Source organism: Tubulanus polymorphus, chromosome 6, assembly GCF_964204645.1.
Source record: "Tubulanus polymorphus chromosome 6, tnTubPoly1.2, whole genome shotgun sequence".
Taxonomy (NCBI): domain Eukaryota; kingdom Metazoa; phylum Nemertea; class Palaeonemertea; order Tubulaniformes; family Tubulanidae; genus Tubulanus; species Tubulanus polymorphus.
In genome coordinates, this window is record NC_134030.1 from 3,351,349 (window position 1) to 3,379,297 (window position 27,949).

At 36.3% G+C, this 27,949-nt stretch overlaps 2 protein-coding genes across 10 annotated transcripts; both read right to left on the reverse strand.

The window, feature by feature from the left end:
• Nucleotides 1-50: 50 nt before the first annotated feature.
• Nucleotides 51-3,246, reverse strand: LOC141906871 (uncharacterized). Of its 3 annotated transcripts, none has more exons than XM_074796318.1 (7): nucleotides 2,629-2,761; nucleotides 2,216-2,456; nucleotides 1,638-1,755; nucleotides 1,448-1,556; nucleotides 1,177-1,353; nucleotides 364-494; nucleotides 51-280 (listed from the first exon to the last, which is right to left on the reverse strand). In XM_074796318.1, exons 1-7 carry the CDS (start codon nucleotides 2,651-2,653, stop codon nucleotides 221-223), a joined length of 861 nt encoding a protein of 286 aa, XP_074652419.1. In that variant the 5' UTR covers nucleotides 2,654-2,761; the 3' UTR covers nucleotides 51-220. The 3 variants fall into 3 exon arrangements, with proteins under 3 accessions (XP_074652419.1, XP_074652421.1, XP_074652420.1); XM_074796320.1 differs by lacking the exon at nucleotides 2,629-2,761 and adding an exon at nucleotides 3,210-3,246 and having other exon boundaries at nucleotides 52-280; XM_074796319.1 differs by having other exon boundaries at nucleotides 52-280; nucleotides 364-491; nucleotides 2,629-2,759.
• A 1,110-nt stretch (nucleotides 3,247-4,356) lies between these two features.
• LOC141907869 (extended synaptotagmin-2-like) lies at nucleotides 4,357-27,923 on the reverse strand. 7 transcript variants are annotated; one of them, XM_074797620.1, is made up of 24 exons: nucleotides 27,500-27,923; nucleotides 26,260-26,301; nucleotides 25,753-25,890; nucleotides 24,061-24,137; nucleotides 23,856-23,922; nucleotides 23,346-23,435; nucleotides 22,763-22,939; nucleotides 22,315-22,414; nucleotides 22,140-22,210; nucleotides 21,968-22,053; nucleotides 21,838-21,886; nucleotides 21,452-21,541; nucleotides 18,069-18,146; nucleotides 17,674-17,709; nucleotides 16,325-16,342; nucleotides 14,917-15,006; nucleotides 11,879-12,040; nucleotides 11,649-11,798; nucleotides 10,905-11,152; nucleotides 8,351-8,365; nucleotides 7,037-7,141; nucleotides 6,794-6,928; nucleotides 6,277-6,432; nucleotides 4,357-5,927 (listed from the first exon to the last, which is right to left on the reverse strand). In XM_074797620.1, exons 1-24 carry the CDS (start codon nucleotides 27,815-27,817, stop codon nucleotides 5,870-5,872), a joined length of 2,556 nt encoding a protein of 851 aa, XP_074653721.1. In that variant the 5' UTR covers nucleotides 27,818-27,923; the 3' UTR covers nucleotides 4,357-5,869. The 7 variants fall into 7 exon arrangements, 6 of the variants coding, with proteins under 6 accessions (XP_074653721.1, XP_074653718.1, XP_074653720.1 ...); XM_074797617.1 differs by having other exon boundaries at nucleotides 18,069-18,167; XM_074797619.1 differs by lacking the exon at nucleotides 16,325-16,342 and having other exon boundaries at nucleotides 18,069-18,167.
• Nucleotides 27,924-27,949: the final 26 nt, after the last annotated feature.

Below are 27,949 nucleotides of genomic sequence, written 5' to 3' on the forward strand. Positions count from 1 at the left end.
AGTTCAGGGGACTCGACGAATTGTGTAAAAACTACAATATGGAAATAAACGAACGATATTCTTAATTTTGTCGTTGAATGTCGTCCTTGTTTAAACGAAACAAACTAATAAATTTTGTTTGATTATTACATTAATATTACATCATAGTGATTAGATGATATATATAATGATATATATAATTTCCTTGTTCGTACGCTGAATTCTACAGAGGAGTGGTCATCTAATCGTTCGACGTTTCTCGATCCAACATTTCAAAGAAGCGCGTAATCTTGAAGGGTTCCTGATAAAGAATAAACGTCAGAATATACGGGCGTACGATATAGAATGTATTTCTTCAAATTTCTTACGTATTTTTCTACGCACCGTCATTGTCTTGAACTGTTGTTGCGGTTCGTCACAGAATGGTTTTATCGAGCGGATTCTATCAATGATGGAAGGCAACGAAACCGCTTCTCCTCTAAATAGTGTTTCCGTTACCTTTGTTTTCTTCTCTGCTGGTAAATACAACAATCTTTATTTGATGAAGTGCTGACAACGATTATTGAGAGATTGACACAGACGAAGAGAGAATACAGAGTTGAAGGAACTCGGAGAGAGAGAAAGGCGGAGAGTAGAGGGAAGATGAGTGGAAGAGAGAAGAGAGAGATAGACAACAGTGAAATAATGAGACCAATTGGAAGTGATAGAAGAATGGTGATAGTGACTGGGTTTGATAGTGACTAAATTCTAATAGTTCGTTCTTTTATTTAAAGAAACTTAAAATGATCGTTACCGGGTACGTATAGAGTGGATTTGGGGGCTGGAACCGCTCGATGAAAAATTAGTTCCACCCAAGCTAACAACGTAGTTGTCCTTTCATTTACTAACTTACTAGACACCATTATAATCTATGTTTAAACGTCCATGGTTATCAACAGAAAGTATACAGAGGTTTTATGAGCATCCAATTTCCAATTTTTTGCCCAGACCCAGTTCCAACTTAGTTAAAAACGAACCCATCTACACATTCCTCACAATACGAGCCGGCGGTTGCTCAAAACTTGGTTGGAGTTAACCAGTGGATAAATTGCATTGTCACCATCGTATTTGTTCCAACAGCTCTAACGAATTTTTCAGCGAACGGCCCCTGATGGTTACAAGAGTTCGTATAACAACATTTTCAGCACAAAGTTTTACCTGCTGGAAAAATTTTTGAAAAATCTGGTCCCAGACGTTTAATCGTAAAACTACTGAATCTGCAACATTTTCCGAATGTAACATTCATATCCATGAACGGAAAGGGGTTATACCGATACGTGGCTGATGCTATTTGCTGTTCTGTCGAGATGAAGTTTTTTTTCGTCATCTTCTGTCCTATTTACATGATATACATTTTATATATACAGATGATTTTGATCACTATAGATTCAGAGCGAAAACCAAGAGTCGCGTAAAGACCCCTACGTACGCAAGAAACATCGTGCACGGTCAGTGATCTTCCATTCCAGTGATTCGTCCAACTTAATGTTTTGACATTTTCCACCGGGTTGGCCCTTGTATTGCATTTGCAAAACATGCTATCAAAATTAAACAAAAAGCAATGATGATTTAACGATCTAATTCATTTAAAGAAGAGTTTTTGAATGAGAAATCTTTACCGAATCTAGATTTGCATATACGTCAAGTAGAATGTGTTTTCGATAATCCCTTGTTCGTCTGGGCGAAATTGTGCCAAGATCAACTCGGTAGTGATTTCTATATGTATCAATGAACAGCCTGAAAAATTAACGTCTAATTTTGACGAAACCTTTAATTACAAAGTCCAATAATATTCAACGAGCACACAAAAATATGGATGAATCTTTACGGCTCAATTTCTATGAAAGATTGTCTGCTAAAATGGCTCAATAATCAGAGTGGTCACTTTTATATGGCTTGCTTTTTTCTCCTGACATGTACATTATATTTCCTGACTTGATCCGCTAAGAATCCAATCCAACACAGTCAAATACGTAAGACATAGACAGTAACGGTACGCGCGATCTTTCTAGCAATCTCAACAAACTTACCTGTATACTTCCTGACATCGTTAAAGAAAAGAAAATTCCACCTTCCCAGGCCACCCTAATTATTGAATATACCAGTTCTACAGTTTGACATCCTGAGTAGTTCATTTCCGAATATGTGGCTATAAATTTCTAACAATAAGTTTCTAATTTTGCTGGTTATTCATTACCTTCCGTAGAGTTTGATTTCTGGGTTCTTTGCTTTAAGCAAGTTCTTGAATGTGACTTCATAAAGTACGATCATCGATTTCGGAAAGCAGCCGCATTGTGAGTCCACAAACCGCAGTTTACTGGTAACAAAATCGTTGATCGGCGAAACTTCCACCGGTTTTGTTTGATTAATTGTGGCTGAATTCGGGGCTATAAACCCCATCAATGAAACTACCAGTAACAAACGATTCATTCTGGAATCTAAATTCGTAAAATACCTTAGAAAAATAAAGCATGTTGAAATGGGTACTTGGCATCTATCACTTGTGAAATCATGCAAAAAATTGAAATTATTTGAAATAACAGGTTTTGGCTTCATTGACTAGCTTATCTTGAACCCAAAGGCCCAACGTTGTTCAAAGTCAAGGCTTACATTTAAGTACAGTCTTATGTATCATTATTTAACGAATAACAGTCTTAGCAATAGAGCAATGAAGATCAGTCCTTATAGACTATTTTCGACTTCATTCTCGACGGTGCAACAGAACTCAAAGGACTAACGGAATTAACAGTATTGCGAATTGAGCGCCACCTTAAAATCAAAATTAGAACAACCATTAAAACATAAACAGGAATCTGAATATCCAATCATGTACTTCTATTTAAACAAAATATTCTATGAATTCGACCGCTGATCACACTATCTGTGATTTCCGACTTCAAAATCAAATCCCCTGTTTCGCTCCCAGCAAATCAGAACAAATCAGACCAAATCCTCCAACCAAATGAATAACAGGGACAATCCCTATGTTAAGACAAAACACTAGCCCACCCCCTTAACTTGTAGCCGTGTAGCCCCATTATCCTGATACATTTTTTTTCGTCTAATCATACTTATTATATCGTTCAATAATGTAACATCGTAATGAAAATAAATTTCAATTTCAATTTCAAAAACTTCAGACATGACCAGAAGAAGCCAATCTGAATAAACTCATCAAACCACAAACCTACCTCTAACGTGTTCTGTTGTAAACTATTGATGCTCTGAATACTGGACCTGTTTTTTTTTGTTATTGACATTTCTATTATATATCATATCGTTCGCTAAATAATGTTATATAATGCCTAGCAAACTAGAGCATAATCATTGTAAACGTGTAAACCAGGGTAATATGTCTGGAAATAACATTTCTGCGTTACGGAAAACATCACGACCAAAATTGATAATTATTTAATGAATTTATTACGCACCACACAATGATGAAGGGAGAGGGAGATGGCTTTGGTGATATCGCTTTATTCATCGTTGGTATCGAAAATGCATTGAAATTTTATATACGAAATCACAATCAAGGCGCTGCCTCGGCATCCCAATATTTATTTCACTAAAACCAAATCTTGGTATTCGAGGATATAACATTAAGCGATTACAATAGTTAGTAAAAATTGTGGAGAAAGTGTTAACAAATTTGTATACATAATATTTACAGATATAAGAATTGAAAAGAGAAAAACAAAATTGCAGCGCGAACGAAACAATGCTCATTTGAGCATATAAGACCAGTTCGCAACGACAGATCTACAGATCTGAGTGCACTTTTGCCGTCAAGTGCTGCCTCTATACATATAGACGGCGGTGAAAAGGTGAACTAACTTATTTCTCGCGTGCCCCAGTAGGAATAACGCGATGTCTAGTTAGTTCACATTTTTACCGCCAATGTTATACATAGCGGCAGCACCTGACGGTCAAATCTGACACGGCAAATTGAAACTGCCGAAACATCTAACTTTTGATGGTAAGCTAGAGTCCGATATCCGTTTATCCTAACATAGAAACAAGGCTCTAGAATAAATCATGGGGTTTGTATTTCGCTACATTACACAGAATACATGTACAGTACTTTTATTTCATGAGAAACAAAGCAATAGAATCAGTCGTGGAGTTCGTGTTTGGATTTCAAAACTTCTAACTTCACATATTTTCCTTAAGGGGGGAAAACATCAGGGTCCAGTTCCACAGTTCTGAGTTAAGATTTGACTCTGGGTTAAAACATTGAAAATGAAATAACTTTAACTCAAGAGTTAACTCTGACTCACAACTGTGGAACTGGGTCCAAGGAAAAAAATTCAAACAAACCAAAAATATTTATAATATCCTTAATAACTTTATTATGCAACGTAAAAATGGCGTCACTTAAAATTCTTCAAAGTTATGAATTCTATTTCAAAAACAAATTAAATTCATCTGGGATTAAGATATAATTTCTGCTTATTTCTAAAATCTGAATAATTTCACTCTGGTTTTCGTAAAGAAATCTATGAACATTTCAACGCTACCTAATTTCTAATTTCAATGAAAAAATTCTTAACTATTTCCCGTTGCTTTTTATCACTAGTATTTATCAAAATACAGCAGCAGTTGATATATCATTGAGGCGCTGTGCTGTGTGTACTATGTTTTTTCTCATCAAAACGAATAAACAAGATTTAAAAAATAGCGGGAAATAATACAGTAATTACGCAATCAATGATAATCATATCTTCAAACCGATGCAAATAGCATTGACCGAGTAAAAAGAGTTGATGAATTGTAGGTTAAGTTGTGTTGATACTAGACGTTGTTGTCTGAATCATACCATAAGAGTATTCAGTTAGTCTAGTTCTATGAAATGATTAAATCACATTTTTGAAGGGAAACCGACCACAAAAACCGAAACTCTCAACCGTAAAACATTCGAAGAAGGTAACTGGAACAAAGACCTTTCTTCATTGTGACTGATTCCTTCAATAATCTCCAGTTTCAAACGTTTCCCATAAAATTATCTATTCATCTTTTTACGATGATAAACTAAACCACCATTCTCAATACTCAGTTCACAGTTACAGACAGAAACAGAGAGCTGAAGTCACTTCTATCGAGTGAAATTCCAATCAACAACTGTGGAACATATAAACATGAAACTGATACATACATAGAATATCAAGTTAGAAGAACTTCGCTTTTGTTGTATAAATAAATAAAATAAATATTTAAAACTATATCCCCATTTCCAAAATAAAATATAATTAAATGTATACGTACTACTAATAATCACCTTGTTAAAGTACATTTTTTAATAACCTCACGTTTTTTAGATTAAACTAAATTCATGTTTTAACATATTCAAATGTAAAAGCAATAAATATTTACACAATATAAACCAAATTACAAACATCAGATAGTTACTTTTTTACTTTTTGAGTCGAGAAATAAAGCATATTCTTACAAACTCTAGAATTTTTTGATTACATGTATTATCAAATTGAGGTATAAAAGTTCACACAAACCTAACGCAATAACAATTTATTGAAACTTTGAGGAGCAGGGAAAAGGTTAACACCTGAACTACGATAAAAACATTTGTTTTCTATTTCGAGAATTCTCAACTTTCATAATACAAGCAGTAGAGGTATAATCTGCATCAATACTGAGAGAATTCAACTCTGTTTAAAGTTTGAGCTTAATCGTTAAATATGATGAATATAGTGATATGTGTTTCTAATGTGAGTCGCAGATGTAGTCCTGTGAGTCTCAGCGTACAGTACAGCGTCACATGAGTCCAGCAGTGTATAGTCGCGAGAGTCGTAGCTGTGAGTCCCAATGATGTACAGTCGACTCTTAGTTGATATGTCTAAACAGACGATTCCAATGACGTTGAATTGTGATCTTGTTCGGGTTCGAGATCAAACCTATAAATAAATATCTTGAATTAGTCATACACCAATAGGATATACTGAAAATCAGCAACAGGTGGCCACAGTGAAAATGTCAAATTTGCAGCTTGTCCATACAGCTTTTATTTGACTTGCTCTATCCCTGACTAGAAAGTAGTTTTCCCTGGCTCGAACAGCAAAGAATCCAATTAAGTAATACAGTTACATTCATACGACATACCGGGACGCGCAATCTAGCGATCCCATCAAATTTCATATTTTTTTTTACAAAATTCCCTTTTTTTCTAAGAAATTAAATTCCCTGACTTTTCGGTGATGTCTATCTAGGTAAGTGGCGCCACCCTGTGAGGGTAATAATACTAACCATTCAGTAAGAGCTTTAGTTAAATCAGTAGTGCCGAGATTAATCAGAATCTGTCCCATTTCATGTCGCGCCATTGAGAATACACTGACCGAGTTCTTCACGGCTATATCCAGTTGACACGATTTCAAATCAGTTTCATTAACGGGAAACTCAAATCTATCGATAAATAATCAAATAATCATCACAATCTAAAACAGGTAGAAATTGTTGTAATGTGTTGCGAATAAAGACCTGGAGCATCAAACACACAATGGAAGAATTGAGATATTTAGAACATTAAAAATTTTGAAATTTAACTTTGACCACAGTTCACTACCTTACATTTTCGTATATGGAATATGAACATTACAAGCTTAACACGCATGTATATCTACAAAGGGTTGACTTGTGAACCAATCAGAGTTTACTATAGGGGGGGGGGGTAAGAAACCTTTAAATTCAATTCTTTGAGGTAATTTTCTAATTTCTTACATCTTAAAACTGAAGTTAAAAATTCATAAATTTTAAAATGGCTTACGTTTCATCAAACACCGGGTTCAACGTGTTCTTTTTAGTTTGAGTTTTCTTTTTTCCGATCGTATTTTTCTCAGGAAGCAGATAAATTCGGACGTACGGGTCGGCGAGTCGATCGTCATCGCAAGGAACCAAATTACTAGAAATAGAAACATGTATTAATAAATAGAGTTGATAAACCCAAAACTAGGGACTAAACTGATCAATCATCAATAAGAATGAGTGAGGAGAATGTGTTGATACGTACATGCATTTATGTATAACAACCACTAAACGATTTCTCTGTTGGCTGTATCTAAGTGTTAGCTGTATACGCCCGAGACCATTTGAGCCTGCCGTCTGTTCGCTTGTGCTGAAAATAACACATACACATCAGTTAACAAACATTTACACATTTTCTGTCGTTTCAACAAAAGTGAAATGTTCTGAAGAACTTGTTCTCAATGAAGATATTCTCTAAATTCAACGATCATCAAAGATGTTCAACTTCACGGAATATTTTCTGATTTTTCACTCTGTCACAAGAGGCGCCAGTTTTAGTTATTCCTACCAATCATTACATAGGAAATAGTCTGGGAAAAATTCAGCAACATTTCATAGAGTTACCTTCGAAAACAGAACAAAAATTATTCATTTTCACAAACACCAAAACCACCTATACAATCAAACCCGGTTAAGTCATCATCAGATAAGTCGTCACATTGTAAGTTGAGAAGATACACGATATCTATGTAAGATGAATACATGAGAAATCGCACAATAATTCGGCCAAAGATGTCAAGTTCTTGAGTAAAAGATGGTCCATCTACGCCATCACTACACAAGTTTCAGCCATCATCATCATCATCAGGGGTAGACTACAACGGTGTACTGATGATGCCTTCAAGTTATACAAATATATATCCCTTTTACTCAAGTACTTTACATCTTTGGCTGAATAATTGTGGGATTTCTCTTGCAAGTTGTCACATTATTCAAGTCATCACAACTTTTTCGTGTAGGCCTAATTCAATTCACTGAGTGTAAGTCATTATTTGGATAAGTCATCGGCATAGTGACTGTCCCAGCTTGACAACTTAAACGAGATCGACTGTACGATTGTTCAGTAATTCTAGAGATTTTTCAGCACAATCATCTCACTGAATATTGATCGTTAAATTGGACAATCATTTCGTGAAATCAATTCCGTAAGTGTTTCATTGATTATAATTGGTTTTAACTGGAAGAAAAATGTGCTACGAATTAAGTTGAAGGGAAAGGAACCCACGAAACCTAACATTGCTCTTACCCCTTCCGTCTTCGCGAGAATCCTCGTAAAACTTTTCGTCTTTTTACAGATATTAAATATCATACAATACGTACAAATCTTTAAGCATCAAGCATCGAAACAATTCATTTATTTATCAGTTACAAAGATTGATTGATTGATTTTATCGAAATCAGATATTGAAATCACGATGAAGTCTCTAACCACGCGCGGTCATCACGTGTAAAATAAGAGTTTAAGTTTCTGCGAAGAAGAACGGAAAGACAGTGGTCCATTCGCGATTTGGAATCTTACTGTTTAGAGAACCACCTAAAGAATAAACAGAGTTCTCTTCAGTGAAGATGCCGCAACCGAGTTACTTAAACTTGTAACAAAATAAATTGCCCATGGGCAAAGTGTGGTTTACCTTGAAAGCTAGAGGTTGTTTGGAGTAAGGGCATTGCTTGAAAAATCTTTTTAATTCGTGACTTCAAAGATCCACAGTTTATATTGTATTTTATCTTTCCTAAAGAATTATTTTGTAGTCAAATAAGACCAAAGATATACATTTGTTTGCGGTCCACGTCTAAAAGTTTGTAGGGTACAGGTAGGCACGGCAGGGAAACTATTTTATATTTTCAAAAAAATATGTTTAATATAATATGAAAAAATATTCAAATAAGGCCATCCCAAAATAATTGTCTGTTTGCTGCAACACCGACTCAACTTTTCAGGATGAGTTGGTAGGTAGGTAGAATTTTTTTTTTGCAAAATTTTTGGGCAAAAAAAAAACAAATTTTTCACCTTTGGGCTTTTTTACATGGAAACAATATCGCAAAAAATCATCTACGTTGTGCACAGGAAATTTGTCTAATAGCGTAGATTTCAAGAATTATTCTAAAATTATAACTTCGTCCAGAGCGTCATCTCTGTCTTAAAAATGAAACGGTACATTGAATATGTGCGCGCTTTCACGTTACCAGCTATTCAGTCACTTTAGTCACTATTAGAATGAATGGCAGCTTATTGGAACACTGCCAGTTTCCTGGAAACTTAAACTAGGCCACATGTCAAGGCATGTTTTCACACCATGCACACTAGAATTCAAACATACGTAGCTCATAGTCGGTCGGCTGTTTTTATCAAAAATAAAATTTATTTCAATGAATCCTAGAAAAAAGTTTTCACTCGGTACCTCTGAAGTCAGGTTGGTCGGGTTACGGCAAACAGACCATTATTTTGGGATGGCCTAAAATTCATCACATATCAGAGGGTGGCTGAATATTGGGTCTTGGAAACCTCTTCCAATGTTGGCCACGGAAGCTAAAATATGGGTGGTACAGAAGAAATCGGCTATTAGATCGTTTTAAGTCCTGGAATTTACCACTACAATATTCAGACCTCGACAGACCTTTTAGTTTGCTGCTTAGTATTTTCAGGTCACAAGAAATTACAATTTATTACAAATTCTATCGAACAGAAAACACAGCGCTCATCTTCTGCTATGATTATTCAGCCTATTTTCATATCAAACGTTCACGCGTTACAGCATCACCGTAGTGTACTGTACGAGCTTGTGTGTGTGTGTGTGTGTGTGTGTGTGTGTGTGGTGTAGCACTCCGCGTGCATGTGGAGGCCTCGTGTAAGTGAATATTCGCTTACACCTCAATGTCAATCAAAACAATCACCGGGTATTAAAATGAAACAATACCTATGGCAGATGAGTGAAATAATTACATCCTCACCAGCAATGAGCATTTGAAATCGGCACGTATACGGCACCTAGTCCAATGAAACGTACACCATTCTATGGCTTTCCCATAATTTTAGTAGCGCCGGAATTCCCCGTATATCCAAAAAACAATCCCATTTGTTCGTAGAGACAACGCCCCCCCAATCGAGGTCATTGCAATTTTATACGCGAGAGCTAAGAATTTTCCCGCCAAAAACAGTTTTTCGTAGAATTTTAACTCAGTTGACCATGTCATCGACGGAGGTTCGCCATGTCTTCAATCGCATCGATTATACGTCTTTTAAGCCGAGAACCAATGAAACAAATGCTCACATAAAAAAACGTACCGCGATTTTACATGAATTGGCTCAATGCCAACATCATATCGCTGACAAAGGTAAACCAAAAACATGCAAAGCATTTGAGAATGGTGCAAACCAGAGAGATTTACTCCCACCTCATGCAGTACCAACCCCTTCCTCCTTACAGCCCCCTTCCTCACATCCCCTCTTCACAGGCTTAGAAATATTTTCGATTCTAACCTACAGATACGCGCTATAGTGCTTATTTGACTCTCTGATCTATCAACAAAAACAGCCTGTAATCTTAATCGTGCCATCATCAAAAATCTGATTACAAGTCGTGAAATGAGTGGAGCAGAATTTCAGACTCTATTTCATGTACAAGTTTACCAGTTCAATCGAGGAAAAATCCACAATTAGGAGGTAAAACTAAGAGTGGTGATGTTTTGACTCAATTCTATGAGCTATTTCCAAAACTAAGAGAGTAGTGACGTTTAGACTCAATTCTGTGAGCCATTTTCAAAACTGCTCAGAGAATTCTGTTGAAACGTCTGTTGATATAGTAGGTTTTTTCTTCTATTCGGTAGTTTATTTGCAAGACATTGTACAAAGAGTACCCAGACCATATTAAAACTTATAAGTCACGGTATATATTCTTTCACTTGATTCTGAAAATAAAAACATGTTCTATCTCCGAGACTATCTAATAAATCTATTCAGTCACTTGTCTATGGAAACCAACAACTAGCTTTGTGAAACCAGCCTCAGATTATTGATGAATATAAACAATTCAATCTTGATGATGAATCTTTATCGAGATGTTGTTGAGTTTTACCTGTTGAAACTAGATTTACGGTTGATACTGCGTTGTCGAAGCTCCGTTGGTTCATTCTCAGTTTTACCGGCTTCAGTCGATTTGACGACCTCTTCTTCGATATTTCCGTTTATCTCGTCAGTTTGCGGCGGCGGAGCGTCTTTAGTCGTCGGGCTGCTGGAAGGAGTCGATGTCGGGGAAGATGTTTTGATTAAGTCTTCGTTCGTTTCTTCACTGTTTTCTTCATATGGTTTTTCAGCCGTCAATATCTACATATATCAGAATGTTTATTAGCGAGTGTAGTAAAACAGGGGCGGATCTATAGGAGATCTTGAAGGTCGAGGTCCGGAAGGAAAGAAATAGCATTTTTCAGATGAAGCAGCCACGTCAGAGCGGGGCGCCACTCTCCGTATTAGATATTTCATAAGAAATACATTGGAAAATATGAAATTTCCGAAATCATGAGTGTCAACAACCAGACGCCTGAGACCACCCCTAAATCTGCCCCTGTAATGAGGACTGTGTATATACCGTATTTGTGGTTTCAAACTTCAGAAACGACTACTAAGAGTCTGCAGTGAAGAGTGGGAATTTTGACACATAGAGGGCGAGGTAGGCAGTGAGATGGGGAAGGAGGGAGGTCGTGACAAGGAGCAGGAGAGGGGAGGGAGACAAGGGGGGGCAGATGGAGTGGGAGAGGGAGCAGGAAAGGGAGTCAGGGAGATGGAGAGAGGGAACAGAAGAGGGAGAGGGATAGATACATACCCTCATACACAATCTCATAGTGACTGTGCTATTAGCTCCCGAATCTCTGAGTACGAACGGCTGTTCTTGTGTCATATTGGGTTCAGTTAGCAGTAGTTTCAGAGGAACGTACATCTTCCCCAATGATTCGCCGCTTTTCTTATCCTTTATCTAAAACAAAACAAACAGAAATAAGCAAAAATAGTCGAATCACGATTCATTGATGAATGATGGTAATTCTGAATACCGACCTCTACGTCGAGGTTTTGAATATTGGGATCATTGACGAGGAATTTGAAATGTTCGTCCCATGTCGGATCCGGTGTATTCAATTTCACGGCGCTTTCGGCTTCTTTATTTCCGGTAACGGATAACACGGCGTACGGACTCGGTTCACCGGTCTTACGAGAAATCTAACGGCAAAAAATAATCAACAAACAGAAAAATATCAGTTCCACGAATCCGTCAAGAAATACAAATAATATTTCAGTTTCGATAAGAAGAAATGATTCATACAGACTTAAGAATCGCAAACAAAAGAGAGAAATTTGATTAATTCTAGGGCAATATATCACGTAATGAATTAAATCATTTTACTGCAAAGAATGAGATTCATTCAAAATAAACTAATCAAACTGAATAATGATACATAAAATTAAGATTAAAAGACAAATCTTGATTTCACACATGAGACTAATGTTGTACGGCATTGTTGAGAACATAAGGATTTGTGACAATGATTATGTATGGATTCCATGATCAGTAGAACTATCCCTGCACCTAGTTGTGCAGTTCTGTGTTAAGATTTAACTCAAGATTCATCGAAAATGAACTAATCTTATTTCAGAGGTAACTCTAACACGAAACTGTGGAACTAGGTCCTGTATATACAAGATAATGTTATTCTTTATATCCTGGGATAGCGGTACCAATTATTGGACTCATACATTATCAATTGTCACAAATATCATAAATATTTCATGTATATCTAGATAGATAAACATCATTTTCAAATGTTGAAAAGAGAACAAACAAACATGCAATGTGTAAATATGAATTGAGTCTATAAAAGCGTCGATGATACGTATACAGTTTTATAGATGATTGCCGTACACTGTGTGTGTTTTTTCATGCAGTATTTGAGATCATTTCAAAAAGTTTCATGATATAAAAATATCCCGATTGGGTGAAAAGAGGCCTCATTTCACAAAACAGGTCAAACAATGTTTTTTCATTATTGGCTACTTTCGATAAGCAAAAGAATCCCAAACTGAATTTTTTTGTGAAACTGGACTCTGGGTCTGGTTTCATTTTCGATTTTTCATATAGAGCTTAAACATAGCAGGCTTCATGTGTTTTATTCAGCTATCTGGCTAACTCCATATTTCTAATAAGCTCAACAATGAATTTATTCATAAAACCAGGCCTCAATTCATTCTTAATTTTTTGAATATACATAATACATTCTGACATATCATAAAAACATTCATTGTATATAATAGATGTGAGATATTCTGAAATACAACAAGTTTTTACAAAATATCCCCAATTCTGAAAAAATTAAGTCAAGACACACATTGAAAGCTTTAAACGAATGGATGAAATTTTCTAATTTTTCTTATTTAGTCTTTCAGCGGAAAACATATATATCTGATGAAGCGACTAGGACTAGGTTTATCGATAGCCACAGGTCCGTCTTAGAGGAAGCAATGCAGTCCTTCAATATTGGTTTGTGAAACATTGTTCTGAGTTTGCTGCAGATGCTGTAGTTTTTACTAAATGATTAGCCCTTTTTTGAAATAAGAATCGTCCTTGAAAACAGCTGGTAATGGGCTCAAATACGAACCTCTTGTATTTACGACTGATTAATGAATGGATCATTTGACAATCAGTCACTATATCTGCCTGGTCAACATGTGACTGGTGATCGACAGCAAATGACAGGTCACCACGCTGACGAGGGCCTGTGGCTATGGGCCTGTAACATTAACCTAATACTAGATTTCTGAGCCTTGTTTCATAGTGAATCCAATGGACCATTTTAAAAGGTGTCTCGGTTAGAGCCATCAAAATATACGTAGATCTAAGATTGCTGTCGTTGAAAACGAATCTTCATTAGTTTTTGTTCACAATGAAAAAACACTTTCACCAAGAAATCAAAAACCTCAATCTACGATCAGTTTGTATATCATAGATAGATACGATAGTTCAAACAATCATCGCTATATTCTGAAGAGAAGCTACTCAGCCAACAGATAATATATATATAACACGATCTATAATTATCAGTTCAGTTTGAAAACTGAGTTAAAATTCGTACGTTTCCAATGCTTAAACTACAGATACGTAAAGAATCGCGCGATAATAACGAAAAATAATATAAAGTCCGAAAATGTTTCCTTAACCCTTTCAGTGCTGACTAATTAATACCCTATAGTGCTGGAGAAAATTTGAAAATTCTAAAAAATTCCACCCTAGTGTGTTGAACAATGGGAATACCACTATAGTGCGTCTACACCGCAGTGCGGTGTATCATTAGTTACTAGTATTTCACTATGTTTGACACTTTCTGCCATTTTTCAATAGAGATAATTACAAATTACTAATTACATCAATACACCGCAGTGCAGTGTGCTAGCAAAATCCATCACTGATTTATACACCGCACTGCGGTGTAGACGCACTGAGAGGGGTTAACCAAATAGTTTATTCAGTATTCCTGAAATGACTATTAGAATAAAGTCGAAATACCAAATAAACTTCTAGCTCAAGGAAACATTTTCAGACTAAGTATTAGGCCAAAAAAAATTGATACCTTGTTTCTCCGCTCTGCTGAGCTTGAACGTTGACCCGGCCAGCCGCCTATCTACCCTATACATTACTTTTTTTTAAATCGTGATCAATTTCACCATAACAGACCCGGCCGCTATGGAAATGAACTGTTTATGAATTTAATCATATTTTACAAAAATGACCCGGCCGCTGCGGAGAAACAAAGTATCATTTTTGCTTAGCCTTATTTGTTGTTATTATCGTCATATTATCGTCACAACACGGATCTAGTGTTTTATCAATGGTTATTTAACTCAAACTAAGTCAAACTCTAACTGAGAACTTTAGAACCGAAAACCTGAAAATCCACGGAACTTTTTCTACTTAAATTCAGCTATTTCTGAGGCAAACTATACAATAGTAGATCTGAAAGCGCGGCTGAGACAGAGAAATAGGAGGGACGTGTATGTGCTTGTATAAACATCGAAGACCGGTGGGTTTGAAACATTCCGGTCACCTGTGAATGACGTTGAGTAGTTTTCGCCGCTGTCGACAGATTGATGACGCTACGTCGCGGTTTCGTAGGTTTTTCCGCAAGAAGACGCTTCTATTTTTTCGGTAGGATTAAAGAACGAAAATAAAATATAAAATAGACACGGAGAAAAAGTAACCTTAAGAAAGCGGATTCGAAACTAAATTTACGAAAGCTTTTTATCTACGGATGAAAAAACAAATCCGGCCCAACCAGGCAGGCGTGGTACATAGGACTGAAATAAAAACGGTAAGGTAGAAAAAACAGAAATATAGATAGTATTTCTATGAAACCATGCCCAAAAACTTGATACATTTAAACATTATAAGCGTTTTAAGGAACAAAATTTTCATCGCAGCAGCCAAACATTATTTAACTACAAAATAACTCGGTTTAAACTTGACTTGACTCAGAGCTCAGCTAGAATCAAGTATGAAAATCTCTAGAAATGATTCGAAGAAGTAACTTCATGGATCTGCAGGTATTGTACTTCATGAATGACTACTGAAGAACTTTCTTTACTATAGAGCCATAAATCACTCACTTGACTCATGGACCTATAAGTCCATGCTTGACTGTAATAATGTTTGACTGGGGCAACGATCAAATCTACACTATGAAATATCTATATTGTACAATGCGATGAAATAGAAAGACTGCTGCGATCTACGTCATCGCACTCGGCTGAGAGAAGAATGATAAATCTCTAAATGGACGACACAATAGTTAAATAGTATAAGCAGCAGCATTCAGGATTCGTTTGACTGTGGCAGCTTTCACCTCATATATAATTTACCTGAATTATGTGGCCTCGAACGTCTTGTATTGGAACTGAATATGATATCGGCTATAGCAGTAATATATATGATTATTGTTATCATTGATTAATTCAGATTAGAATACAAGAAATAGAGAGGAAGAGAGAGAAGAAGAGAGAGAGGAAGAGGGGGCGCAATCGAAATAGCTTTAAATCTCATGAAAAGCTTTGAACATTCTGAGTAAAACGTTGCAAGTTGAAGCTTCTTAGAACATTCGTTATTCATATTGACTGAGTTCGTATTTCATTATGCAAAGTAGTGGAGGTTTATGGGTGAATTTTTGAAAACATTGGCAAAAAGACGAACAATGCAGAGAGAATCTTCGAACTAAGACTGTGCCACTGGACCCTGGGGTCAGTTGCGCACTCATGGCTTAGATCTAGTCTTAGTTCTATAAACAATCTTAAGATCTAAGACTAATATCGGACTTACATCACTGTACAACTGGGCCCAGTATTTTAGCATCTTTACATGTAGGTAATGACAGTAGAAATGCATTCATAATATGTATTTGAAGAGAAGATATATTTTCAGACATTCTATGAATGATACGTTGGGCTGCATGTTCTAGTTACCTTTATTCTCGAATTGTACTGAAGAAATAAACCAAATTTAAAAAAAAAAAAACTAAAACGAAAAAAAACATCGTTCGCAAACTGGTGTCGGTATTTTTTTCGATTGAACGATTAAATTAAAATCTCGAAAACAAAAATAACGGTTATAAAAAGTTTGAACGAAACAACGAAATAGAAAACGGGAACATTTTGTAAGGAATTACTCGTAATACGTACAATTAGATATTTACGTGAAATAACTCCTCGATTCTAATTAAAATATTACCATAAAAAAACTGTTAGAGAAAATAGCACGATCCAGTTACATCAGCTCAGTTCGACTATATAAAGTTAGGGCCTTTCTTTGATCGCTTATTTTTTAGTCTTCCTTCGAGTTTTCATCTCAATTTTTCAATAGCAAATTTTTTTTGTTATGTCCGTTTTGATTTTCAATTTAGCAACTTGTAAAGTTGTGTTCATCTAAAATCTCGTGGTTTGCAAAAAAAGTTTTTTTTTCCCATTTTTCCCCATCATAAGAATCAAATTACTACAATTTTCACTCCTATTTTTATTCTTTTTTCTGCAGTCCGTCAGAGGGTTTTATGCAGAAAATACTAAAAATAATAATAAAATGATTATTATTTTCTTATTCTGTTCCCTTTTAAAATGCCTATTATAAATTTTTTTTTCAATTTCAATTTTTCTCTCTTCGCCCTCCCATTTCCCTTAGATTTTAAAATGCCTATTATAAATCTTTTTTAAATTTCAATTTTTTTCTCTTCCCCCTCCCATTTCTATCCGTCATACTCCAAGTGATTAGAAAAAAAGCCTAAGAGTATTTCATTTCCAATATTCTAGGCCATAACTCAAATCAGAGCTGTGGAACTGGATCCGGCATTTCAGATTGCATTGTGTGAGAGAATGAGAAGTGAGTGTGGCACCAAATTCATTATAAATATCAAACCCTGATTCCAACATGCCGATAAACAAGAGTTGCCAACTCTATACTACGAGAGAACAATCCCTCTGGATCCGGACCGGATAATGAGAGGAAATCAGTCTTTTCCAGACAATTCCATTTCATGATTTATAATAAAGCTGTTTAAAAACATTCAAAGAAAACTAGAAGAGAAAATTATTATGGACGATGCAGAGAATAGAGAACTGTTTCCAGATCTTGAATATATAATATATATATATATATGTATCTATGGAAGCTAGATTGATAATACGGCGCTGTCCCTGGCAAGCTGGGATGGTTGGCAACTCTGAATGATAAGTTAAAATACATGCAGTCGACAGTATTTATTCGTTTATTGATCTCAATAGTGTATTTATTATTATTGATTCATGTGCAGTCAGACAATTACCATACGATTGGGTATGCAAGCTCGAAAAGACAATCTCTGCAAAAAATTCAATCAATTCAAATATTGATGATGACTTGCTCGACCGACCCACCGTCCATCTCTGTCACCGTTATCATTCTTAAGTTTTATTCATCATCGCGAAATATCGAAATCAAACTCAGGGAATTTAGACATAAACCAAAAAATTAATCATTCTAGTGTTTATTTTTCTTATTCAGTGCTTTGATGCGATTATGAAAGTGAAAATCAGTACGATTTATAACGACGAATCAAAGAATATCTAATAATCATAATCTAAAGAAACCGGTGTCAACTAGAAGCAAATCATTTCTACGATAAATCAGTGTGTTAATTAGAGCGAGCCGTTGATTAATTAAATTTCACTACATACTCACCGGTAAAGATTTAGCGTTGTCTAATTTCACCATGAGAATAGCGGCGGAAAGTTGATGATGTTGAGTTTCGACACCGGTCTGACGAATATTAAACAACGTCTAAAAAACAATCAGAAAAATACGCTTTTAATTCATTTCATCAATTCAGATAGTTTCAGACGCAGACAGTGAAATCAATTAGAATTCATACAATGAATAGTTAAACTATGTGAATTACGTACATGAAATATCACCAATATTACGAGAGAAATCCCACAATAACGAAGCCAAGATTGAAAAATTTTATATCGGAATGATTATATTTGAGGAGCGACGTTTCGGGTAACAACTGTTAGCCATCATCAGGCGTACTCAAATACAATCATTCTGATATAGAATTTTTCAATCTTGGCTTCGTTATTGTGGGATTTCTCTCGTCATCATCATACACGGATATTGTGTATCTTCTCGTCTAATGACCAATATTCACTCTATTTCACTTCGATTTGTTACTTACTTCAATTTGAAATATCAAAACTCATAAAATTAATACCGCTATTCATGAATATAGATTACGGAGAGGTGGTTGAGGGTAAAGCAGATTGTGAACACGTGTTCTTGTGATTTATGGAGCTGAATTAAAACTCAGTATATCGATAGCTGATTTAGTTAAGCTGAAAACTAAATGAAATGAATGAATATTTGAAACGTCCAAATACAGTAACCCTCACCTAACTCAGACGAAACTAAATTCTTTTCTGATTCTGTCTTTTTTTCCAATCCTTAACTTGGAATATTCTTACCTCCACCAATTTTCATGGTGTGCCTGAATTAGGTGAGGTTTACTGTATGATCCACCATAAATTGATCTGATTTGATTTGAACATCCAATTATTTGAATACAGTTCTTCATTTGTGAGTAGTTGAAACTAGAATATAACGAACTACGTATTGAAAATGAACTGATTTTGACTCCAGGGAAAAGTTGAACTCACAAATGTGAAGCTGAATTGATCGTTACAATATTGCAGATTACTAAAATCTTAAGTGTTTTAAAAATTCTTCATATGATTTCATATTACACCTCTGGATATACCGGGTAGGTACCCGAATCTGGTACCGGGTAGGTGCCCTGACCTGGAACCGTGTAGGTACCCCGAACTGGAATCAAATAACTTTTGAATCATTAATACGAAAAAAGCAACAAAATTTTCAACAATGAATTGAACAGCCACGGATGATTCTGCGCTTTACGGCAAAAATTATATAACTTTGATTTTGAGTTAGGCGACAAAATATTCAAGATAAAAAAAAAACGATGAACATTGTAATTAATAATGAACGAGGGAATCCGGGGGTTTGGAGTAAACACCGCTTCAAACTTACCACAAATAACAGCAGAGAGTTATTGAATACAACATGCACGCGAGCGTACGTTTCAATAAATATGAAAAATAACAATATTTTCATAGAAATATCAAAAAGAAATATCTTTAAAAACACGGTCAAGATGGACATTAATGTCACTTACAATTCATCCATCAATCTTACAATTAATTACCACTGTAGTCCACTGTGGCAATTGAGGATTCTACAATTCATGATTTTCTCAAATTCAAGAAATGACAGTACCGTATCTGAACCATTAAGAACCTTGAGAGTTTGATTTGTTTAATACTTCACATGGGAGGTTCCAAATCTAGATGAAAGTTGATTAAAATTATCTAAATTTAGATTGACTACTGTGTCCTACTGTAAGGCACGCCATCTAGTGGCCTAGCTGTTGCAGCGCGGGCTCCTTATCTAAATGCAGGATGAAATGATGAATGATACAACTATAGTTATTAGTAGTAAGGTAACTATGCAGTAATGCAGCACAGTGCGGTCTAGAGAGAGAGCACTTTAGCTTGAATTCACGCAATATTGTTATAGAACTATGTTATGTGCTAGAGCCCAATAATTGCATCGATCCCTTTTACCTTCTGTGCTCCCTTAACTGAAATCTAATATGGAATCGAAAAAAATAAAACCAATAAACTAGGGGTCCGGGGACACCATGCCCACCTGGTGCACCATGCTTGACAACTGACAGTTTCAATATTCAACGCCCCAGACAAACTATTCAGAACGCACAGTTTTCAAAATTCAGGCAAAAAATGACCTTTTTGGGGCTTGGATCTTGTTACATGTATCCGATTGACCCAATTTTTCTTACGGTGATGGCCCCTGGGAGATACATATGCATATGAAACATCAAGATAGTTGATCAAAGCATTTTCAAAATTTCCCTCGAAAACTTCAAAAATGTATAAAAATTGCTAATTTTGGCGAACAACAATGGCTGCCAGTCGGCCATTTTGATTCTGATCAGGCCAATTTTTGGGTTGAAGGTGTATCTTGGGTAGATACATGTATAAAGCAAATATGAAGAGAAATCCAGAGAAGCATCTTCAAAACTTCCCAAAATAACTGGACTCCATCTACGGACCGAAGGATGGGCGGATGACAGGCGAAAAGTAAACACAACAGCCTGTTGGGACTAAATTTCCAAATGGGCTAAAAAGGGCATCGATTCCTCAAAATACTGAAAAGCAAAATATGAATAACGTAAACCTCTAATATATGATATGTATATATACATATATACAGGTAGATAGCAGGTCTGCCAACATTGAAATCCACTTAACTACATCATTGAGTATTAGATAGAGACCAGCTAAAGTGTGGGTTTGATCTGAATTCATATTTCAAATATGGATTTCTCTTAAACCCGATGACTTTCATCGATACCGAAGGCAACATCCGTCTCTCGTTACTTCAACTAACATTTCGTTTTAAATAGAAAATCATTAGGCAGACCTGTTGATAAAATGAATTCTGACACCCCCCATCTAGTAACCATTGTAGTGTTCCATGCAGCCAATAGAGCTGGTTGCTGTATATAAAATCACCAGCTCTCGTGGTGTGTTTGTTTGTGTGTTACATACTGAACGAAGAGCCATTGAAACTGAATTGCTGCTTGCAGGTGATTTTTTCTTGTTGATCTGTTCGAGTTTGTTGAGGAACTGATTATATTTTGTGATATGCTGCAAGTTAATTTTAACCGTCAGAACATGAATTTAACATCTACTAAACACTTTAAATATCATATTCAGTTTAAAATCCTAATCCTAACATTCAAATCCCTCAGTGGTCTTACACCAAAGTATATACAGTTACTTGTACGATACAAATCATTTACTGGAATTTAAGATCCCAGCTAGTTGACTCCCGTGTCTATCCAGTCTCAGTCGGGTATAGAGCCTTCTCGCACTCGACCCCAGTACCCATTAACACTTAAAGAGTATAAGACCACTGATCATTACAAATATGAATAAGACAGAAAAACTACATGAAATACATACATCATCAAGTTGCGAAACATCGGGACTCAAGTGTAACCACGTTAACTGAAGACGAACGCTGCCTGATTTCACTTCTTCCAGATACAGCCACTAGACACATAAAATAATACAGCATGTTAGACACGTCAGAATTTACAGAGTAGAATGTAGCATTCACTGAGATAGGCTCGGAAATTCACACTGTAAGCAGCAGGACTCGGCACTGACATCGTTATTGCGATGGAATGTGACCAAATCGGATAATGGATACTTTATCACATCCAAAAACAGACATGCTAATCGTCACTTTTCTAGCGATTAAAATTCGTAAACCTTAAGCTAATTGAGACGTTTCAAAGTTTTACGGCTCCAGGTATTTTCATTATAAATAATAATTCTATACTTACAGTGCTCATTTTACCTTTATCAGCAACAGCTTCAATATCAACAGTACCCCTGAAACATACGTTTACACATAAACATTGAATAACTAATAACAGGCTGTACTGATCGTGATGACGATATTCAGATGTTTACCTGCCCAAGAAATCATCCTTATTTCCGGGATCTTCGTCGAAAACTTCCAATTCCAACATTTGTCCGCTTCGCTGGTCGACGATGGCCTAAAACAACAAACGCTGAAACTACAGTTCATGAAAGTTGAATTCATAAATTTCGCTTATCCACACAAAAAATATACAAACCATACCTCAAAATATTCCTCCCAAACTGGATCTAGAGAATTGTTGACCGTTTTAGTCTTGAAAGTTTGGGCTCCAACTGTCGAATGAAACATAGATAAATAGAGATAAAAACGTAGGTAAATAGTAATAAATTCAACCCGTGACTCGTACGGAGACAAGGCGTTTAGTTAGAACTCGTACCGTGTAAAACTACGTAAGGATCAGATTTTCCTTTACCGACCAACGCGATATCAGCTTTTATCAAGTCCTTCGCTTTATCAACATTTATACGTAAAACTCCCTGAAAATATCGGTTAAAGACACTGAAGTTAAAACAGGATTTAAACAGTGACAGGATTTCAACAGTGAGCTCCCTCCCTGTATGACAAACAGATCTGTGACAAATGACACAATCAACAAATCAGAAGAGACTGCTCCCTGAAAAACAGAGCTTCAGAAGAATGACTGAGCTACTTTTCAAATTCCCTCGACTTCAAAGAAGAGTCAGTATTCCCTGAATTTCCTGGGAGGGAAAAATAAATCTGGATTTCCGTGGAACTGTAAGAAGCCTGGTACGCGAAATAATGATTGGCATCAGGTCGAATTGAGACAGGAGTTATAGAGATGTACGGACAGATGCACGTCGTACCTGCGGTTGAGGGTGCTGCAGTCTGCTTAAATCGATGTTATCACAAAGAGAAACCGGTATCGAGTTTGGAAGAACGAGGAAATTAGCGATCTGTTCACAGATGACACCTCTGAGAATATCGCTGAGTCCGGGAACGTCTAACGCATCGGCTAGATTCGTCAGATTGAAATTAACATACTGAAATATATACATAAATCATTACTAATTAGGCTATTTACAATTCAACAACTGATTTCTGAGCACTATCATGTTCAGGGTTGGGTCCGAAGTATTGATTAACAGTAATAGATGTTGAGAAGAGCGATATTTCTTATTCCCTCGATGTAGGAATGAGAGGGTTTGGGGTTGTGACATATCTGATGCATGATGAGGGATTTGGGCTTCAATGATTAGTGGATCAATGAGTTGAAAATGCTTTATCTCGGTAGTTTTGAAGGGCACAAGATAATCTGTAGCATTGCCCGATAATAAAGTCAGTCCGATCCGACATTGACGTTCTTGTGCTAAAACACTAAACTTCCCTCCGCCTGGGAACTATCGGGACACCCGGTCGCATGCGGACTGAAATGGCTGATGTACTCACGGGATTTGTTAAAAAGAAAACACGAAGTCCACCGATCAGAGGAGATACCGGAATCAATGGTTTAAATTCCACTCGTAATTTACCACGAATCTGAAATTAGAAATAATTCCGATCAATCATAGAAAGAACGAGCATCGTACGACTAGTAACATCTGGTCACGTGAGATTAATCCATGACCCGTAACGTATTTACATCTACGATGATAAAACCCACTATAGGTATACAAAATTTTTTAAGAGACACAACGTTTAGGAATGTCTCTAGAGCCCATCGTCAAAATAAACTCAAATAAACTCTGAAGATGGGTGGAAGGATTCTGCTCGAAGCATAAGAATATCATGGGTCTATAAAAGATATGTCCCTAAACAGAATACGAAACGTTGTGTCTTTTGATTTCAATTTTTGATAAATAAAATTTTTTATATTTTTCAAAAATTTTGTATATAGGCCTCGACTTATTATCTATTCTCCATGTCAGAGTGTACTCTACGCTCTAAGACGATATTTACCTGAATGTCCTTAATTCCTGCCTGTAAACCTCGAATAGATACCTTTATATCTGCATCACTCATGTATCTGAAATAATCGATATCATCTTTTATTCCTCTGGCTGCTGCCAATTGAGAGAACGAGTCAGTTTTCTTCAACAGTTTCCTCGTCGGTCTCTAGAGCTGACATACGTAAGTAGAAAACCGAGTCCGAGCGTAAACTTACATTAAATCAACATCGAGAATTATTTCATCACGTTTCACGTTGTCAATAAAACATTTCACTCCTCCAATACGAGGTGGCTGCAAATATATCATCACAAACAATTATTTCATACTGGAAATCTAAAATTGATCAGGGTGGCCATTTCTATTGATTGGACTTATCACTTTTCCCCTGACTTTTCCCTGACAATGAACGTTGTTTTCCCTGACTTAATCAGCTAAGAATCCAATCAATTAACACAGTCAAATATGAAAGACATAGACGGAAACTGTTTGATTTTAAAACAAATTTCCCTGATTTTCAGGTTTTTATAAAATTCCCTGATTTTCTCAAGGCCACCCTGTTCGATCTAGCGATAAAACATTGGAAAAGTAGGGGCTGCTTAACTTCACCAAGAACTGTGGAATTGGGCCCTGGAATATTCGTATCTTACATTCGATCGAACTGGATCATGTAGACTGTATTCAATTCAACCGTGCTTAATTACAATTCGTTTATTTTACTTTTAACAATTGAATATTGATGTAAACTGTAGGGTTTATAATGATTGAAATATAAGCCGAGCACCAGCTGTGTTTCACAATACAACACATATTGCTTCCTAATGAGGAGAGGATTTATAAACACGGGTGAAATTACTATCGAGTCTGATAAGTACAATGGATGCCGGGGTACCAGCTGAGGGGTGCAGGATCCAGGCTGAGGGGTGTAGGATCCAGGCTGAGGGGTATAGGATCCGGGTTAAGGGGTGCAGGGTACCCGCTGAAGGGTGCAGGATCCTGGCTGAGGGGTCTAGGGTCCTGGCTACGCTTTGACATTGCTTTTATAAAGAATTAATGATGAGTTTCAGTAATTACTCATGGGACTGAACAAAAATCAAGCACTTGTTTACTGATATAAAACTATCATTATCATATACGGACAACGTTTCAATTACTCAGTTATCGGTCGTGTTCTAGATAAAATCATTGTTAACACATTCAGATAAGAGCACCAGCTACCTTAACATTTTTCCTAGTTCTATGTATTCTGGATTTTTACCCGTTATTGATTAAAATAATAGGCCTTGCAGCCGAACGACAGGAACTAAACTGTACTATTGAACCAGGCAAAATTTATACCTCGCTTTAAAAACGGCTTAAACGCTATCATCTGTTTATTTCACTAATGTATTATTTGTATATATCCTTAAATATATGAGTTTACGCGGGTTTGGTGTACGGGATCAGTTGTTGACAGATGGCACCAGAATGTGAATTTTCAGAACCGGATCCAGGGTAGAGATTAGAGAATCCCGCACTACTAAAGATGAAGTCTGAAAAGTTTCCTCTATTAAGCTATTGATTCAACACTTTGACTATAACATATTAGTCCTCTTTAGGAATCACTAGACAGTATTTTTTACCCCCATGAGAGCAGAAATAGTTCTTGAAAGAATCTCTGTCCTTGACAAGGAGAGTACCAGAGACTCAATACAATGATACATGGGAGAGGCCTGCCACTGATATTTTCAATGTCTAAGTCATATTTGTTGTATTAAGAGGGTCTTCGGATTTACTGATTAACTGTGGATTGAATTGAAAATCGAGTTCTGTAATTACCACAAAAATAGTCTGGATCCAGCACATCATATCTCGAACAGAACTGATGAAAGTCTACAAATTTGATGAAATTTTTAATGCATTTACTTACGATGTCACCCAGATCGATTTTGGAAAACTTGAATGATTTCAGATATCCGGGCATACTTTCTACAATCTTAGGTTCGACAGTTTTAATCAATATCTCGGTGGTCATTTCTCCGATATACGGCCACATCTTAGAAATCATCTACAACAAAATAACATAACATAATCAACATTCAATCCTTTGATACTACACTTTACAAGACTGATTCAGTTCCAAGGAAAAGTTGAATGGTTGTCCTCATTAATAGCACAACCCACAGCAACTACTGGAAACCACAATTTGAGTTGAGCTAGTTCATGAAACTGGAACTATACCCAGACGGAGGCAGATCCAGGATTTTTTTCGAAAGGGGGGTGCTCTGCTGGTTATTCAGATGCTACGAGCACAGAAGGGTAAAAGCAATGTATACGTGTTTTAGGAGAACTCCTATGGATCCATGCCTGTCAAAGCTTAGTGGCACAGTTAGGCCTAGGAAGTGGAAGAATGGTCCCACTTAGTTAGATTATTTACCTTGTTAACCCATTCTGCTCGTTCAATATCAGGAAAATAAACCTATAAAAAAAGTAACAATTCCATTTATTCATCTTGAGAACAGACTGAATACCACAGACACAGACCAAGAGGAAAGACCCAAATGCTGTTTATTTTATAGAGAAAATATTATCTTATATTGGCATTACATTATATGGACCAATGAATGATTAAGTCTGGATTTTGGTAATTGGCAACTCAGTTCATTCATATTTTGTTAAATCATTTGTAAGGAATGGTTTTATTTGGATATTTTCTTGGAAGAAAAAAATGTATGTCGTTTAGACTGGAATAACAAAGACTGGCCTTGAAAATTCCCGGTGCTAGGCCAATTTACAACTGTTGTATTCATTGGATGATATATGGTATTGTTAGTGAACAGCCTAGAGACATTCTACAGCCAGTTGCCACACCTGACTGGTCAGGTCACCAGAACTAAATTGGTCGCACCGCATTGAACACCGGTCTCATACAAGGCAAACTTTCGAACTCATCAGTTATCAGAGCTCTTTGATTTAGTGTTTAGGGTAGAGGCATAGAATTCTTTTTTAACTCACAATTTTATATAGGTCCCTAGGTAGACATATCATATTGAATTATATTTAATACCTTTGCATATCCAAATAGCATTTCTTTAATACTTTTCAGTTTTAATACAGTGGCGTTGGAAGTGAGCGACAACAGCAGCGAAAGCCGAAGCAATAATTTACTGAATTGCATTTTTTTCCGTTGAATATCATGTTTTTGACGAAATTGAAATATATTCGCCGTGGCTATATATAAGGACTTGTCAAAAATCTGCGATCTAAAAATTGCACCTATCTGAAGGTTATGGTTGTGTTAGGGGTACGAATTTATAAACTAGTAGTATGTTTATTGGACCATGTTTACCTTAATGTCAATGTTTTACCCAAAAATCTGTTTCTAACAAATTAATCTTATTTTCATGAATACAATAATTAGGTATAAGTGCTGATCCGCACCTCTCCGCGTAAACGGTTCAATCAATTACATTAGATATCATTGTTTCAGATTCAAAATTCAGCAATTCAGTACATTGCCATTGGTTAATTCTACGATATCTTCACTAGAAAGATTTTAGCCTGGATTCTGTCTTCAGCAGATTGCGTCAATCACGAGAGGTGCGGATCTGCACTTTTACCCAATAATGATGATGATGATGATGATGATGAAGATAATAATGACGGCAATGACATACCCAGGATGGTAAATCCTCGACCCGAGCGAGAATCGATTTTTTCTCATCACGAGCGAGTTCATGCGCGATCTCAATCTGTAACTGACGCTTACGTTTATACCTCTCGTTGAAAATATAAACGAACAATCCTATCATCACCCAACTAGCGCTGAATCCGAAATATCCCAACAACCAAACAGCTAATAAGAGAACCACCAAGCGAAAATAGAGAATTAACAAGTTTAGTAATAGCGTATTCTGTTGAGTTTGACGACCATCAACGGGCGCTGCTCCAGCAGCAGCAGCTCCTGCAGACTCCGCTTCTCCCGCTGCAGGCATTCTACTAGTTACAACGAAATGAAAACTATTTCTAAAAGTTCAGAACGAAAATCACTAAATCATTTTAGACTTTACGAAAATTTTGACAGCTATCACCGGAAGAGAGTCAATCTTAAGAATCAACAGAACATG